Below are 18,136 nucleotides of genomic sequence, written 5' to 3'. Positions count from 1 at the left end.
TGCTAGGTTTCTGCCCACTCTTTCCATCATTGAAATAATTTTACTTCCTGCTTTTTTGTTTTCCTGCATATTGATGCCTCTCCCAGCCAGCATCAGTACGTTAACAAAACATGCCTTTTATGCCTTTATACAGTGATTGACTAGATACAGATGAAGATTGATTAGACACAGATCACAGAATAGAGCTATGAGGCCTATGTCAATAGCGTGCCAAATCTCTGTGAGTCAGCATTCATTATGTAGAGAATTCCCCTAACTTTAATGTTATCTGACCTATATTCTCTGTCTTGTTCATATTACAAGACTCTTGATCAAATGCCTTGTTGATGTCAATGTTAGTCATATTTCGGTCTTCCATTATACTAATCTATACATAAGGTATAGTAATTCTGCTTAGTTAAAATCAGTTATCTGCTCAATAATCCATTCTAGAATTTTCTCAAGGAATAACGTCAAGCTTTCACTCAGTTTCTGAAATCTATCTTTTTCACTTTTGGAAACCTGGGAAATACTTGATATCTCCAGTTTTCTGGCTCCTCTCCTACTCATTCTGATTTTGAAAAGGTTATCCACAGTGGGACACACCTGTAGGTTGCTTCAGTATTCTAGAGACTGAGCTCAACTAAAGTTGTGAAGGATATCTGCAACTGTGTGGGATTTGGGACTCAATAAATAGCACCCCCTGCCGGGCACGGTGGCTCACGCCTGTAATCCCAGCACTTTGGGAGGCTGAGGCAGGCAGATCACGAGGTCAGGAGGCCGAGACCATGCTGGTTAACACAGTGAAACCCCGTCTCTACTAAAAAAAAAAAAAAATACAAAAATTAGCCGGGCATGGTGGCGGGCGCCTGTAGTCCCAGCTACTCAGGAGGCTGAGGCAGGAAAATGGTGTGAAACTGGGAGGTGGAGCTTGCAGTGAGCCGAGATCGTGCCACTGCACTCCAGCCTGGGTGACAGGGTGAGACTCCATCTCAAAAAAATTAAAAAAAAAATAAATAAATAAATAAATAGCACCCCCTTTTCCCACCCAAGTTTTGAGCAAAATGAAAAATAAGCAAAAGAGTAGGTGGATGGGAGCTGGTAACATTTATATTGATAAAGCTGATATTGGAGAATGTAGTTTATGTCCATAGACAATTAAGTTTTGAAAAATGATCCCTAGAATTACAAAGTCTTAACTTATAGGGACACAATGTATCTCTATAAAACACGTGGAAGACCAGTTATATCTGAAAGGCAGCTTCACTTCCAAGAGAAAAAGGAGAAAAGAAAGGGTTAATGTATTCAATTTATTTTCGCCAAGTCACCAGGAAGACTGAAAAGATAAGATCCACTCCCTTTATGGGATGGGATTAGGTGAGGCGGCAGAGAGAAGTGAGGGATGCTGTGCTGGTGAAGATTCCTTCCTATAGGAGGAGGATTAAGAGTGGGGAAGATGCAGTCCCAAGCTTAGAGGCATCATTTTCCTCTTGATGACGTCTTCTACCTTTTCTAGATAGATAATTCTCTGGAAAAAGAAGGCAGAAATGATAGGAGTTAGAAATTTTGCTGCTGTTTAGCTATCATTTGTCAGTACCTTATCATATTTTCCATCATTGGAGATCATTCCTTTGGTGGTTTCCTTCCATTGTTCTTAACTGTTGTTAGCAAGCTTCTCCTGTGATTTGAGTCTTCCCAACATGAATTTTGACCTTTTTAAGTTCATACCTTTTTATAATCTGATGGCCCAGGTCTCCAAAAGAATGCAAAATGGAACTCCTGTGTTTACCCACAATAAATTTGCACAGACTAACTGAAATAACAAAAATCTCAGCTTTTGGCTGGAATCAAGCTAGTTATTTCCATGGTGATGAAAATCATGCTTTTAAAAAATGTTTTTGAATAATAAGACTTGGGGGAATATATTATTACTTAACGAATATAGTTTGATATGTAAAATCTTCCCAGATGAAGGGTTTATCAGTAGACTTTTCTGGTTTTTGTTTTTTTTTTTTTTTTTTTTTTGAGATGGAGCCTTGCTCTGTCGCCCAGGCTGGAGTGCAGTGGCATGATCTCGGCTCACTGCAACCTCCGCCTCCTGAGTTCAAGCGATTCTGTTGCCTCAGCCTCCCGATTAGCTGGGATTACAGGCACACATCATTATGCCTGGCTAATTTTTGTATTTAAAAAATTTTTTTTTTTTTTTTTAGACAGAGTTTTGCTCTGTTTCCCAGGCTGGAGTGCAATGGCACAATCTCAGCTCACTGCAGTCTCCGTCTCCTGGGTTCAAGTGATTCTCCTGCCTCAGCCTCCCAAGTAGCTGGGATTACATGTGCCACCATGCCTGGCTAATTTTTGTAGTTTTAGTAGAGATGGGATTTCACCATTTTGGCGAGGCTGGTCTCGAACTCCTGACCTCAGGTGATCTGCCCTCCTCAGCCTCTCAAAGTGCTGGGATTACAGCTGTGAGCCACCACGCCTGGCCTAATTTTTGTATTTGTAATAGAGATGGGGTTTTGCCATATTAGCCAGGATGGTCTCAAACTCCTGACCTCAGGTGATCTGCCCACCTTGGCCTCCTGAAGTGCTGGGATTACAGACATGAGCCACCATGTCTGGCAACTTTTTAAAAAAAGATTATAGTATCCCCTTTAATTAGTTGTTATTTCAGAATATTTCAGGATGGCATGCTCAGTATTTTTTGTTTCAGTGTCAGAATAGTAGAGAGTATCCCATGGACACTGGGAAACATGAGGGGTTGCACTGTGAGGGGAAGCTCTGTGGAATAGGACTTCTTCCTAGAATATAGTTATTGGATAGTAGTGATGACATTCCAGAGAATAAAATGGGTTTTCTGTAATAGATAAATACCTTGTGGTGGTTTTCCTGGTCAAATTTATAGCCGTTCCTCAGGCTACTGTTTAAGGTTCTCTTAATAATTTATATGATTTCTTAATGATTTACATGTAATCATTCATATTTCTTAATAATTTATATATTTAAGATTTTCTAGTGCCTTATAGTTTTTCAAAATTTCAAACTTACTAGTACCTTATAGTTTTTAATGTGGTTTTTGCTTCATCATTTCATTTGACCTTCACAACGGTTTATCAGCGAACAGGAATGATATGTTCACATCTCCTGTCTCTGAAGTGGAAGAACTGGTTGCTACTAGATTCCAGATTTTGTGACTTATCCCTAGTTCTTTTCTCCTCTTAATGCATTTGGTTATTCTTATTATAATTTACTTTTCACTTTTTAGGGTTCTTAATTCTTCTTTGTAGTTTTTAATCTGCTGTTCCTCAATCTTCTGATGAGAGTGGTAGCACAAGTATTATTATGACTACTTTATTCACTCAAAATTGAATATTAAGTGATATGCCTCATCAAGGTTAGATAATTGAGTTACTACCAGAATTGAAATAAGAATTAGAAGTGAAATGTTCTGACTTTTGGTTTGATCCTCTTTCCATTATATAACAAAGGCTTTTGGTCAAGACATTATCAGATCTCATATATTTAATTTATGAAATAAACTGAAAAAGGTTAAAAAGAGAAATGGAACTTCAATATAACTTGTTTGTTTAAATTTTTTTATATTATGAAATTAACATACATAAGGTTTACTTGGGAAAAAAGTATCCTAAGAAATAATTGTTAAATATTAAAGTTGCTTTAAGAATAAAGTTACAATATTATCAATCTATTCATATTATTCTTCAAAATTTAGGATTTGTTAATACACAAATAAATGTATCTCCTCTATTACATGTTAATATAAAATGTTAATATTATAAAATAAATTTTCAGGTAATAACTTTTTGTTACCTTCTTAACAATTTTATTTTAGAGGAGAGGGGCCACTGAAAACTTCTCAGGATTTAATTCATCAACTAGAGGTATGCCTTGTTTCCCTTTTATGCTAGTACTTTGATTTCAGGCTAAAAGTGGGTTATAAATGTTTTCCACATGATTTATTACATCATGTGTATATGCTTACATCTGTACATACCTGTGTGCTACAGAGAGCAGTACAAAAGTAGAAAGGTAGATGGATTGCAGTGACATTTTGCAAAACTATCCTGACCTCATTGGAAAGAAATTTAAAATATTATGAGCATAAAGTAGAATGGGCTTTACTGATAGTCAACAGATGCAATAATAAGCTTTAGGTTTACCTAAGTAGATGAAAATACCCTGTAAGCAAATGTAAATCCAGAGTTCTAGAAAGACTTTTGGCCTCTTCATTATCGAATTGGATAAAATATATTGATTAAATGAGATAACACATGAGAGAGCATCTGTTAAAATGCTTAAGACTATTAGAGGATATTAAGTACATGTTAGTTTCCTTCTTTCCTGCCGTATTCATGATAATTTAGGGCATGAAAGGAGAGACAGATATGCTAACACTCACTCTTGTGCCATGTGTCTTAACAGGACTCCACGTAGGCCCATCTGTAATTCTGCTCCCTCTAGTTAGAAGTTTTAGATTGGCAAGTGGGTTGCAAAATTCCTTTTATGTTTTCCCTGATCCCCATGTTAGCCTGTTTGCCTCTCTAGAACCAAGAGCATTCTTGTATGTAAATTTGAAATTTCTGTCACTTTATCACTCATATAGTTTCCTTTGGCATTCCCATGTATATCTGAGATTTGAAATTTCTATCACTTTAGGCCGGGCGTGGTGGCTCACACCTGTAATCCCAGCACTTTGGGAGGCCGAGGTGGGTGGATCATGAGGTCAGGAGATTGAGACCATCCTGGCTAACATGGTGAAACCCCGTCTCCACTAAAAATACAAAAAATTAGCTGGGCATGGTTGCGGGCGCCTGCAGTCGCAGCTACTTGGGAGGCTGAGGCAGGAGAATGGCGTGAACCCGGGTGGCGGAGCTTGCAGTGAGCTGAGATCATGCCACTGCACTCCAGCCTGGGAGACAGAGAGAAACTCCGTCTCAAAAAAAAAAAGAGAAAAGAAATTTCTATCACTTTATCATTCTTTTTTTTTTTTTTTTTTGAGACGGAGTCTCACTCTGTCACCCAAGCTGGAGTGCAGTGGCCGGATCTCAGCTCACTGCAAGCTCCACCTCCCGGGTTCACACCATTCTCCTGCCTCAGCCTCCCGAGTAGCTGGGACTACAGGCGTCCACCACCTCGCCCGGCTAGTTTATTGTATTTTTTTAGTAGAGACGGGGTTTCACCATGTTAGCCAGGATGGTCTCGATCTCCTGACCTTGTGATCCGCCCGTCTCGGCCTCCCAAAGTGCTGGGATTACAGGCTTGAGCCACTGCGCCCGGCCCTCACTTTATCATTCTTACATAGTTTTGTCTGGCGTTCTGCAGGAAAGGGATTTCAGCTTAAGAGGATGATTGTCAACGTAATCAGAAGTATTATAGAAAATATGTCCTCCAGATTTTTCTCTAGACTATAAATGAGCTATTTCGCTTAAGATAGTTGAAATAAATGCTGGACTTTTTTTTTTTTTTTTTTTCCAGTTTGGCCCAAGTCCATTCTGTCATACTGCCCTGTAGGGTTGTTTTACTACAAAAGATCCACTACTTACCTTCTTCCTATGTGAGCTTAGTCATTAAACCAGTGTCCGTTGAATTGTCTCCAAACTGTGATGAACATAAAATCACATACTTCATTCAACAAATAGTTATGGAACTTGTGCTATATGTCAGATCTGGGAGAAAAGAACTCTGTGGAGAAAAGTGAACAAGGCAAAGCTCCTGCCCCCATAGAGCTTATGTTCTAGTGGCAGAACACAGACAATAAAAATTTAAGCATTCAGTGCACATATGTAAGTACATGGAGATAAAATCATGTAGGACTAGAATACAGAGGTGGTAGAGGGGTGGTCAGAAAAGACCTCTCTAAGGAGCTAATGTTTGAGTAGAGACAGTAATGAAGTGAGAGAGTTGAATGGATAAATGAGGGTAGAGGATTTTAGATAGCCAAAACAAGTGCAAAGCCCTGAGGTGCAGGGTAGGGCTGGGTGTATCACAAGAGTAAGGAGGCAATTATAGATGGGAGTGAAGTGAGCCAGCAGGAAAGTGGTAAAATATGATGTCTCTGTAGGCCATGGGGAGAACTTAAAATTTTTTTTTTTTGAGACGGAGTCTCACTCTGTTGTCAGGCTGGAGTGCAGTGGCACGATCTTGGCTCACTGCAACCTCTGCCTCCTGGGTTCAAGTGATTTTTCTGCCTCAGCCTCCCGAGTAGCTGGGACTACAGGTGTGTGCTACCACAACCAGCTAATTTTTGTATTTCAGTAGAGACGGGGCTTCACCATGTTGGCCGGGATGGTCTCGATCTCTTGACCTTGTGATTCACCCACCTCAGCCTCCCAAAGTGCTGGGATTACAGGCCTGAGCCACCACGCCCAGCCAATCCTATTATGTTTTAAGTAAGGTTTTTGGCTTGGCCAACAGAGTAAGTGGTAGTGCCATTTTCTGAGACAGGGAACACTGAGGGAGAACACTAGATTTAGAGGGTGGAAATCAAGCATTTTGTTTTGCACATGTTAAGTACAGGTCAGATAGGAAATACACTTGGCCTTCCCTATCTGCAGGTTTTGCATCTGCAGATTCAACCAACTATGGATTGAAAATATCCAAAACAGTAAAAACAGGCTGGGCACAATGGCTCACTCCTATAACCCTAGCACTTTGGGAGACCAAGCTGGGAGGATCACTTGAGTCCAGGAGTTTGAGACCAGCCTGGGCAACATAGTGAGACCTTGTCTCTACAAAAAATAATTTATAAAAACTAGCGGGGCATGGTGGCACACATCTGTAGTCCTAGCTACTCAGGAGGCTGAGGCAGGAGGATTGCTTGAGCCTGGGAGGTCGAGGCTTTAGTGAGCTGTGATCCCACCACTTCACTTCACTCTGGGCAACAGAGTGAGACCCCTGTCTCAAAAAAAAAAAAAAAAAAAGAAGAAAACCAATAAAACATAACTACAGTTAAAAAAAAAAATACATTTTAACAAGTTAGAGTTCCAAGGGGGGAAAAACAATACAGTATAACTACGATTTACTTAGTATTTACATGAACTATAATTATAATTTAGAGATGAGATGATTTGAAGTATATGGGATGATGCGTGTAGGTTATATGCAAATACTACACTGTTTTATTTAAGGGACTGAAGCATCTACAGATTTTAGTATCCTTGGAGAGCTCTGGGAACCCATCTCCCGTGGATACTGAGGGATGGCTGTACAAGACAGATGTCAGGATAGTTCAGGAGTGCAGACAGAGACTTGGGAGTTGTCAGCTTTCAGGTAGTTTTAAAACCATCATACTCTATGAGACAGATATGGATTTTGTCCCCAAGGGGTTTGCAGTCCAGAAGGAAAGAGAAAGTTTGCAGAATAGAAAGTGGTAACATGAAGTGATAAGGAACACTTGGGGAAGTGAATCATTTCATTTGGTTGGAATTTAGATGTAAAGTTTACTGGTTTCCCTTTTAAAGGGAAGGTTGCAAAGTACGATTTGACCTTGAGATCACTTTATCCAATGATAGCAAGGTGTTAAGCCTTTTGAATAGAGGGTAAAAACTAACTCTGGAATTATTGCCTCCTCCTTCTTAGTATTCTTTAATTTATTTCGAAGACCTATTACTTTCATTCACAAATCACTCTCAGATTTTCCCTGTTCTCTCCATTATTACTGCTGCCACCTAAAACTAAGCCTTCCTCCCTTTACTCCCCTGGCATCTCACTCCGAAATACTCTGCAAACCATCTTAACATAATATCCTAAATACTTCTATCATACCTGCCCAACCTTATTTTTCATGGTTCTTCTCCATCATCCTGTTCATCTCACTAAATTATAGAATTTATGGTACATGGCGAATAGTGAAAATTAATCTGAAAAAAAAAAAAACAAAAAAAAAAACCCGGAACAAAACCCAACCACCTGGATTGGTTCTCTCAAATGTCTGGTTATGGATGGGTGACAAATTTTGCCTTGCCTAGATGGAAGTGGGAAGGTCCTAACCCTTTTGACCTCATGCTTGAAAATTCATCATCCTTTTATAATTGAGCATATTTGAGATGAGCTCTAGGTCCCTTGAGTAATCTAGACATAATTTGTGTGGCTGAATATCACACAACTGCGTGACCCTCCAGAATAATTGGAGGTCTGGTGTAGAGAAGCCTCTCCAGGGATGGATTCTGCATCTGGTCTGTGAAAACTCCTTCAGAAAACAGGTAAACACTTGTGCATTCCTGGTACAGGAAAAAGTTTAGGAGTTCCATGACAGACTTTTTATGTCTAGGCTTTATTTTTTAAATTCTATGTAAAAAACATTAGTAAGTGTATTTCTTACCAACTATCCATAGACATCAGTCTAAAATAGTGGTGTTTTCTCTTTCTATCAGGTTTTCGCTGCAGAGGGTTTAAAACTTACTTCCAGTGTACAAGCTTTTTCAAAACAGGTAACACATGTCTACCTGCCTGGTGCTGGTGGTGGTATTATATATACCCACTTTGGGGGTATAATATCAAGGTATAAAGGTATTTAAGGTATTAAAGATGGAGTTTTGTTGCGGGCTGTTATAACTTGCTAAATTACATTTCAGCTGAAAGACGATGACAAGCTTATGCTTCTCCTGGAAATAAACAAGCTAATTCCTCTATGCCACCAGCTCCAGACAGTAACTAAGACTTCTTTGCAGAATAAAGTATTTCTAAAGGTAAAAGAGACATTTGAAAAACGTTCACATATCTATCTTTATCTGGTTAGGGAAAGCCCCTTTTTCTTCAAATAAAGTGTTAATACCCACAGAAGGGCAATTTTATTTCCTTTTTTTCATGCCTTGTCTACAAGAATCATTTATTATCTACCCTTATAACTGACCCCAGAGAGTAGCAGATTCACCAAAGAAAGTAGTTTTTGGGACATCATTAATTCCATAGCACTGAGCAGCTACCCTTCAATTCTGAAGTCATTTCCTCTGTAACTAGGACACAGGTGCCTCCGAGTCTGGTCTCCCATAATTTGTCTGAGAGAATATGGGTTTGTGCCCACAATGCAGAGTGCAAGGAATTGCAAAGGATGAGATTTAATTCCACTATTTGGAGTGTTTTGGGAAGCCCCTAAACAGCCTGCATTAGAATGATGAATTTTCCACCCACTCTTTCTGCTGAGGTTCCATGAGATAGACATGAGATGTAGGCAGTGACCCCTGCACCTGTGTCCTGGGGCTTTAAGTCAGCTCATGTGCCTAAATCCATGTATCTTTCACAATCCCTTAGATTTCCATATGGAGAAAATTTTATCATGTTAAAACTAAATAAATGGTAAGGTCTTTTAAATACTACTTTTAGAATATCATTTGCATGCTTTTTGTCACTGTAGGTTGATAAGTGTATTACAAAGACAAGATCCATGATGGCTCTCTTAGTCCAACTTCTTTCACTTTGTTATAAACTGCTGAAGAAGGTGAGATAGCTTTTCTATTTTAGACTCATACTTTAAAAATTGGTTAAAAGGAAAATGCAAAAGAAAATAGTTACTACTTAATTTTGTAATTTTTTTTTCAGAGTGAAACAGATACTAATTGTCTTAACTCTTTCCAGCTTCAGATGGAAAATAACGGATGGATCTCAGTTACAAATAAGGACAGTATGGATGGTAAAATTTGAGAGGCTTTTGGGATTGGATCTCGGGAACATCATGTGATGAAGCTGACATTTTAAAAAAGCAAATGATCCTTTATGTTTTTGGAAATTCATCAATTTTATAAAGAAAACAATATTGAAATTTTGCTCTATTTTCTGATCATGAAACTGTAAAGCTTTTTGACAACTAATAAATGTCATGGCAATTGCTAGATTCTAATTGTAGTGTGATTTAAAAATGGAACATTGCACTAGTGTTCTTTAAAAGTCAAACCAAATATCCCAACTGTCCAAAGGATAATTTAATCCAAAGAAGCTATTTTGAATATGTGTTCGCCTTTGGCATATTTTACCTTAACTGTTTTCTTTCTTTATCATCTAGATCACTAATTTCAGCAGCAAACATACAGTAGTCTGGGTGAACGCAGGGTTTTCCTTAAACCTGTGGACTCTTCTTCAATCCCTCTCTTTACCAAGTGTGACAAAAATCCCCTTGATGACCCTGTCCCAGATCATCCATGCGAGCAGCAAGTTTGTCCCCTAATAAGCATTTTATACAGCAAGGGTGGGTCTGCTGTGCTATGTATGTCCCTCTCCTACTCCTAAAAGCAAGGTAATGGAACTCCACAGAATCCTTGGTTCTAGTTCTAGCGTAGCTGACTGAATTATTAGCTGGGATTCTAAGCCTATCTTTTAGGCTTAAAAGATATTTTGAACTTTCTCAGTATTGATTGATGGAATGGAAGATAAAGACAGAATAAGGAAGCCAAGAAGCTATCTAAATTCTGAATATCATCATATATATATATCATATATAACATCATATATATATATATATATGGCTTTGAAATGTTCACTATAAAACAAAAACATCATTGTTTAGTTTTTTAAATTTAGGAGTTTAAAGCTTTTCTTGTTTTTGTGGGTGGGGTCATGGTTGAAGGATCTGTTTTACAGGTTTTCTCCTTATAATATAGTATGGCCAACTTTGTGGTGGGCTCCAGTCATAGTATTTGTATCTTAATGCTTTGACATTCATTTTGAAATCTAACAGGGCATGCCAGTTATCAAATGGCAGTAGATAATATAAGCTCATCTGATGATCTTTATCTGGGTAAGCCACCACAATCAGTATTCACAAAAGATCTGGAAGAACCACAGTACTGTCAACTGACCACAGCTAGTCAATATTTTATTGAGGAAAATTTTCACTGTAGTCCTTCGGGAGAAAATGTGATGCATTCAGCTCTGTTAATAACCTTTGTAAAATTGTTCCTTAAACAGTCAAAATCATTAAGCATGATTTTTATTCTCTGAAACCAAAGTATTATTTTAAATTACAATAGAAATAATGGGAGAATGATGTGAGGTAATGTTATATGTAAAATGCTATACACAATTCTTTTAATATGTTTAGTCTTTGTTTATGAAGCCTTCAAGAGTCATTGTGCTACTTAAAGTGAGGATCTGCTGGTTTGTTTATATTTTCAGCTAATAGCACCATCATGGAGGTGTTTATCCACTTACTACACGTTATCATGTCTGGGGGTTATATTTAGGGAGACAGTTATCCTGGTACTCAGATTGTAAGTTTTTCCTGTGAACCAAAATGTTAAGTTTTATTTACAAAATAATACTTTGTAAATCATTAAAACTTAAAAATCCCAACCCCGACTTGTACTTTCATCAGATAATATTTTTGCATACCTGAAAAAATAATATTCTCTAATGAAAGACCAAGTGGAGGTTGGAAAGGGGTAACTTACGACTTCAACAGCATAAAAGGATAGATAACTAATGGAATTTATATATCGAATGATTTCTTCTGTATAAAAGTGTATTTTATTTAAAAACAGGGATATTGAAATGTATGTTATAGCCCTCATAGAAAAATAACATGTTTTATAGTCCTTTTATTTGAAATTCAGTGTAAATCACTCTTAAACTATAAATTCATAGTTGTTGGAGGTTTTTTTTAGTTTAAATGATGTGAAAGCATTTGTTCCATTCAAAGGCCTCTATGCCTTTGAATGACATATTCTCAGTAACTTCTTTGCCAGTAACTAGAGATTGTGAGACTGAGTGACTATAATGTGCATATTTCAAGAATTCGCTTCCCACTGCATTATAACACATTTCGTAGGAAAGCCTTTGTATTTTTCATAGCCTTTTCACATATCCCTCATTTAAGAAGTCACAGTGTTGCAGTTTTACTTTATTTCAGAGGGGAAGGCCATCTTGTTGGCATAAGCGGGGACAGAAGATACAATATATTCTCCACTCTGGCCTCTTCCCTACAACCTAAAAGGGAGAGGAGTTGAGGCAGGTGGGTTAGGACTAGGCATTTTGGTAGGCACATTATAGGAGACTGGGTAAGAAAGGCAGGTTAGGTTTTTTTAAACTTCAAACTGTTAGGAAAATGAGGCAAAAGCAATAACCATACCATATGTTCAAACAGAAGTAGGTTAAAATGTAGTAGTTATCCCTTGGTTTACATAGGGGACTGGTTCCAGGACCTTCCACATATACCCAAATCCATACATGAGTACTCAAGTCCTGCAGTTGGCCCTTCGGAACTGAGTATATGAACCTGCTCTATAAGTGGGTTTCATGTTTGGTTAATGATTTATTTTTGATTCATTGATAGTTGAAAACAGTGCGTGCATAAGTGGACCCTCGCAGTTCAAACCCATGTTGTTCAAGGGTCAAATGCATTTACTTTTGGATTATGGGATGATGGGTAAATTATTTTTACTTGGCTACTTAGAAATTTTCTGTATTTTCTAAATTTTCATCAAAGAGCTTTGTTTTTAATCAGAAAAACATCCCTTGCATGCCAGTTGTTAGAGAGATACAAGAGAACAGGGTGAGTACATGGGCAGGCCAGATCTGGCAGGCTGTAGACAAATGGGAACCAAGGCTCATTATGCAAGACAGAGAGGGAAAACTAAGTGAAGCACTAGGCCTCCCCTGCATATAGCTGGCTGTTAGGTATGCTTTACATATACTGGTTCTTCTCCTTTAGTGCCCTGATGGTTTAGGCCAGGTAACAAGAATCCCGCTTCGCTTTTTATTCCATGTCAATCCTCATGACGTAGTTGTGGCATTAATGCGTTTCACCATGACTTCTTCATATTGTTTTTGTGTCAGTAACCCTTCTGTTATGCTTTTACTTTCTTCAAATTTGGGTAACACAACTGCAATGTAGCCTTCAGTGGATGGCTGGAAAGGAAAGAACATTTAGTACTGTCAAATGATGAAAAAAATCCAATAAAAGGTATGCGGATGAGATCATACTTTTTCTCTTTTACCTTTTCTTGAAGAATAGATGGCTTATGGAGAATGTTTTCATTCACTTCCATCAAACGTCCTCTAACACAACTATTTAAAAAATTTAAGATTTCAGCGTGTTTACTTAGTAAAAAAAAAAAATTCCCTCCCTTTGGTCTTCTAAATGGTGGCTAAAACGTTACTCACCTAGATACAGTATATTCTTCACCATCTGAGCAGTAAATCTTACAGAGAGGTGCAAGCTCTGTTAGAAACTGTGCCCCCTGCGTAATGAGACGGAAGAAGTAATCAATTGATGGACATTTCCACTTTTCTTTGAGAAATAGCCCTTAGGTGTGTAACAGGATGTATTCCTGGAACTGGTGTTTTAAATCAATTACCTCAGTATATAAAAACCATTCATTAATTTCAAAACCTATATGAATATAAGTACTTACTGTGTGCCAGGTGCCATCCCATTTTTTTCTAGGGAAAAAAGCTAATATACATGATAAATGGGAATTTAATTACAGACTACTAATATATTTTATCAACTATAAATGAGAAAACTACATATAACCAGGCATAAAGATTTCAAAAGTGTGGGAAAATCCATCAAGAAATAATATAAAATTCAGTGTGTCATAGTATGACAGCAATATTTTATAAAGTTAGTTTAAGACTTCTACCTCATTTTAATATTAGAACTCAATAGATAAAGGAACTTATTTACCAGGGTCAATCACTAAGACTTTTTGGATATTGTTCTTTTTTCTCCCCCCTCTCTTTTTAAATCCCTAGTGTGTTAGTAAGGTATATTTTTTCTAATTAAGAAAAACAAAAACAAAAACATGCACTTTGAGGAAAATGTGGAAAACAAAAGTTTTAAGTAGCAAAATAAAAATAATTGACCCCTGAGTCAATACTACATTTTGATGTGTATGTGTTTGAATGTTATGGCATGGTTATTGTTTCAGGTACTCCACTAGATGAACATACCTGGGGAGGCTCTCACAAGTATCTACAGGGAGGCTCATGAGAGCCAATGCAGGCATGTTTCATGTGTTGCCCTCTTTTCTCCTATGAATTTTTCCTGTAGTGGACATCGGCATTTCAGGTTAAGACGCTATTCTTTATGACCCCTTTATTTACCACTCAAAACATTTTTAGATGGCATTCAGATATTACTGTATTGGCTTCACTCCTCTGCACGTGGGTTCTTCATTTTAAAGTACTAGTCATTGTGACTCTCTGCTTCTGAAAGGAAGGGGAAGGCTTGTGTCAAAAGAGCAGACACAAAAGAGCTAGGTCTGTGCCAAAAGAGCAGAAGTATTTTGATGCCTTTTTATCACCTCCTTTGGGAGAATGATTGGCAGTTCTGAGATCCAATGAACACTTACCTGTAGTGGGTTCAGTATGCAGGTCCTTCTCTGTTCTTCACTTGTAACAAGAGTGTTACTTGTTTTTTATTTTTATTTTTTTGAGACAGGGTCTTTTTCTGTCATCCAGGCTGGAGTGCAGTGGTGTCATCATGGCTCAGTGCAGCCTTGATTCCTGTGCTCAAGCAATCCTCTTACCTCAGCCTCCTGGGTAACTGGGACTATAGGCGCATGCCACCATGCCCAGCTAATTTAATTTTTTTTTTTTTTTTTTTTTGGTAGAAATGAGGTCTTGTTATGTTGCCTAGGTTTGTCACAAATTCCTGGCCTCAAGTGAACCTCCCGCCTTGGCTTCCCAAAGTGCTAGGGTTATGGGCATGAGCAACTGTACCTGCCTTAAGTGTTACTATTTTGGACAGAGATTTATCATTGAAACTTCGGAAGTCTTAAGTGTTATTGTAACTTGTAGACTATCTTTTAAGAAAGGTGCATGCTTTTCTAAGTCCACTCGTTTCTTGAGTGAGGAAAAATCAATAACTGTAAGGCACATTATTAGGGGACTTCAGGCCTACAAAGGGGGATTTGAATAAGGGTCTCCTAGAATAGTGAGAGCAATTAGCAGAAACTCTTAGTATGAACTCAGTAAATGAAGGACGTAAATCATCCACAGAAACTTTCCCAACAAGTGGGTTTGTAAAGACATTTTAATACGTCACTAAATTCTCCTTGGTATGATACTCTTTTAATCATCTATCCATTTTGCCTAGAGTTACAGAGGGTAGAGCTAGCATTCTGTATAACCAAGTGTTGTGTGCAGGTACAGGGGGTGGGTAGATGTGTATTACATTGACAATGCTTTAGGAATGGAAAAACGTAAGGAGCAAATACCATATATTTTCTCATATTCATGTTTTTTTTTGTTTTTTTTTTTGAGACAGAGTCTTGCTCTGCCGCTCAGGCTGGAGTGCAGTGGTGCGATCTCAGCTCACTGCAACCTCTGCCTCCCAGGTTCAAGCCCTTCTCCTGCCTCAGCCTCCCGAGTGGCTGGGATTACAGGTGCCCACTACGACGCCTGGCTAATTTTTGTATTTTTATAGAGATGGGGTTTCACCACATTGGCCAGGCTGGTCTTGAACTCCTGACCTCGTGATCCACCCACCTCGGTCTCCCAAAGTGCTGGGATTACAGGCGTGAGCCATTCTGACTGGCCCATGTTTTTTTTTTTTTTTTCTTACTCCCCTGGGAATTTTTTTTCTGTTTAATTTACATGTGGAAATACATGGTAAAGAAGAGTTGGTCACCTAAATTTTACAGAACTCGAGATACTAGTTTAATACAACTAGAAGGGACAAAATATCTTGTTATATTGCTATTAGAGTTCTCCTTTCAAAGGCCTGCCTTCCCCCTCCCCCATCCTGGGCATTATAGAGATAGTAGCACAGAACCCAATAAAACAGATACTACACCTCCTGAGATACCTAATTTTTGGGAGTCTAAGAATTTCTTTAGGTGAAAGTACACTTAAAATCAGCACCTCAAACTGCTAGAGAAGTATGCTAAGTATATGCTATTGGATTCTAAGGTTCATTGGATCTATCATTACCATGAATATAGAGGATGTAAGTAGATAATCACAGAATTACAGGAACATACCCGCTTAAATTTCCCAGAGACCTTGTTCTGAAGTCTGCTACAGTTGGTACTGATCTGATAGGAAACGCTTTTAATTGTTTTTCCACTTTGAAGAACTGGATGAGATTCTGCCAATGTGATGACACATATTCTACAAGGAGAAAAAATTGATCCTATGTGATTGCTTGGAATAATTTTTCCTCCCATAATTCTTATTGGAACAAGAATGTATGAACTGGTATTTGTTTAGTCAAACTATCATCTTCCCCCTTTTTTCTTTGGCTACTATTGGGGCATAACTGTAGAAAGGAGAATACAATAATAAAAGAGAAAACAAGATTGAATTTCTTTCCCAGGAAAGGGAAGAGTACCAGAGATCTTTAGGTAGGTTGCACTGGGGTAGAAGACAAAAAAATAAGGCATGCCTGTGTATACAAGATACCATGTATGTCTCTACCATAGCCCTTTCTGTGGGCTCTTAACAGTTCAGTAGTTGGGAACAGACTGGCCACTTCAGGTAGTAGCTGATGATGTGGTCCTCCATTTGGGTGTTTGAATAATCAAATTTATTTGTTTAGAGTGGCCAGGCACTGGAATACTCATTCTTGCCAAACAAACTCCTATAATAATACCATTTCAACACAGTAGAAGATAATTGATGCATGTTTGTTTAGTGAGCATTTGTTCAATCCAAGACCACAAGACCATACCAGGCTACAATACCAGAAAAAAAAAAGGTTTTGATAATTTAAAATTCCCAATTTGCTTACCGGTTAGAGTGCTGTAGTATACAGTGGTCCTCACAAAATTTTCCTTTGACATCTAGAAGAATAAATGAGTCTGTTGGTGGCTGAAATCAATACTTACTACCACTATGTGGTCCTTTTTTGGGTCATAGAGATAGTTAATAATGAAGATTGGACACATACATGCTGCATGCTGGTCACTTCTATCCCTACATTGCTCAAAAAGACATACCCAAAGGCTTCCTGGAAAGTATTTAAAGAGATCTGGCCCAGACAGAATAATTTATTCAACATTAAGGTAATTAACTCCTTGCTCCATCTTCCTTTACACTCACTTCAAAATGAGTACACACAGTATTTTTGCTAGGAAAATGCAATTAGCATCCCATTCTTTATGATATATATTTTTTGTTGGTGGTTTCCAGGACTGTTCTGATGCTGGTGCAAGTCCGACATTCTGGGAAACCCCTCAGTCATGGGTCAACTAGGACAGGTTGGTCACCCTATGTTTGACCAACAGAAAATATGCTACAATATATATTTTTTTAACTGAGTATAACCATTATCACTGAATGAAAGGAAGAAAGGAGAGTCCCAAACGATGCTCCCGCCACTGGTACTGCTTACACAAAACAGTACAAAAAGAATACCTACTTCTAAGTGGCAGATGAACAATACCGGTGGCGTCTCCTTAAGTAAATGTGTAATTCTGCTTTCTAAATGTCTCTAGCCCACCCTCTTCTCGCCAGCCCTACTGCCTCTACCTTGGTTTCGATCTGATCATTTACATAATTTTATGTATTGCTAATCGCTGTGACAGTGAGCCCCTCAATCCCTCCAGGCACTTCAGGACTGTGGCAACCTAGCCCTGCGCCTACCTCCGGGGCCTCCGTGAGCTACACCCTAGAGCTCGCACTGCAATCGCCGGTCCCAGAATGCGCCCTGAAGTATTTCAGGCCACCAGGTCTTTGCAAATGCCACTACCTGGGCCTAGACGGAACACAGAAGTCCAGCTCCTTCTGACGTGGGGAGGGAGCGCCAGGGAGAGAGCGCGTGGCTTACGATCTGTCAACGTAGTCTCCACAGCATTAGGCCAATGCGGCCAAGGAGGGATCAACATCACTCTGCACTTACCCGGTTTGTACCAGCGAGTGAAGTATCGATCCACGAGCGAAGGCACCACCGGCTCCGCTGCTTCGGGCTCGGTAGCCATGGCGACCTCCGGCGCCGCCACCCCCTCCCTCCCGGACCCCAGCGCTTCCTCCGCGCAGCCCGGGCTGGGCGTGCTCTTCCGGCGCGCAGCGCGTGTCGTGCGCACGCGCGCTTCTGCCAGCTCCGCAGGTTCCGCCACCCATTACTGTGCTTTGGGGTTCCACATCAAAAGAGATCAAATACAAAAGTGTGGGCAGATGGGCAGGAGGGCAGAGGGACAGGGGACGCGGCCAATGTAGTTCCTCTACCTCTACGGTGCCAGGGCTACAAAGAAGGCCGGTCCCG

The 18,136-nt window shown here is 39.1% G+C and overlaps 2 protein-coding genes across 3 annotated transcripts in view; one reads left to right on the top strand and one right to left on the bottom strand.

Annotated features, from left to right (window-relative positions):
- LOC105481107 (catenin alpha like 1) overlaps positions 1-9,826 on the top strand; it is a 72,525-nt gene extending 62,699 nt beyond the window's left edge. The window contains exons 15-19 of the mRNA XM_071078117.1: positions 3,830-3,878; positions 8,370-8,426; positions 8,571-8,684; positions 9,350-9,433; positions 9,571-9,826. Coding sequence (XP_070934218.1) covers positions 3,830-3,878; positions 8,370-8,426; positions 8,571-8,684; positions 9,350-9,433; positions 9,571-9,636 — 370 coding nt within the window. The 3' untranslated portion in view covers positions 9,637-9,826. The remainder of the gene's footprint in view (positions 1-3,829; positions 3,879-8,369; positions 8,427-8,570; positions 8,685-9,349; positions 9,434-9,570) is intronic.
- Positions 1,073-17,982, bottom strand: ABITRAM (actin binding transcription modulator). Of its 2 annotated transcripts, XM_011740295.2 has the most exons (6): positions 17,774-17,938; positions 16,664-16,715; positions 15,915-16,044; positions 13,090-13,166; positions 12,924-12,993; positions 11,810-12,834 (listed from the first exon to the last, which is right to left on the bottom strand). In XM_011740295.2, the coding sequence occupies exons 1-6, from the start codon at positions 17,850-17,852 to the stop codon at positions 12,700-12,702; spliced, it is 543 nt and encodes a 180-aa protein (XP_011738597.2). In that variant the 5' UTR covers positions 17,853-17,938; the 3' UTR covers positions 11,810-12,699. The 2 variants fall into 2 exon arrangements, with proteins under 2 accessions (XP_070934225.1, XP_011738597.2); XM_071078124.1 differs by lacking the exons at positions 11,810-12,834; positions 12,924-12,993; positions 13,090-13,166 and adding an exon at positions 1,073-1,507 and having other exon boundaries at positions 17,774-17,982.
- Positions 17,983-18,136: the final 154 nt, after the last annotated feature.

The sequence above is a fragment of the Macaca nemestrina genome, chromosome 14, assembly GCF_043159975.1.
Source record: "Macaca nemestrina isolate mMacNem1 chromosome 14, mMacNem.hap1, whole genome shotgun sequence".
Lineage (NCBI taxonomy): Eukaryota > Metazoa > Chordata > Mammalia > Primates > Cercopithecidae > Macaca > Macaca nemestrina.
Note: the sequence above shows the minus strand (reverse complement) of the source record. Positions and strands in the feature narration are given on the sequence as shown.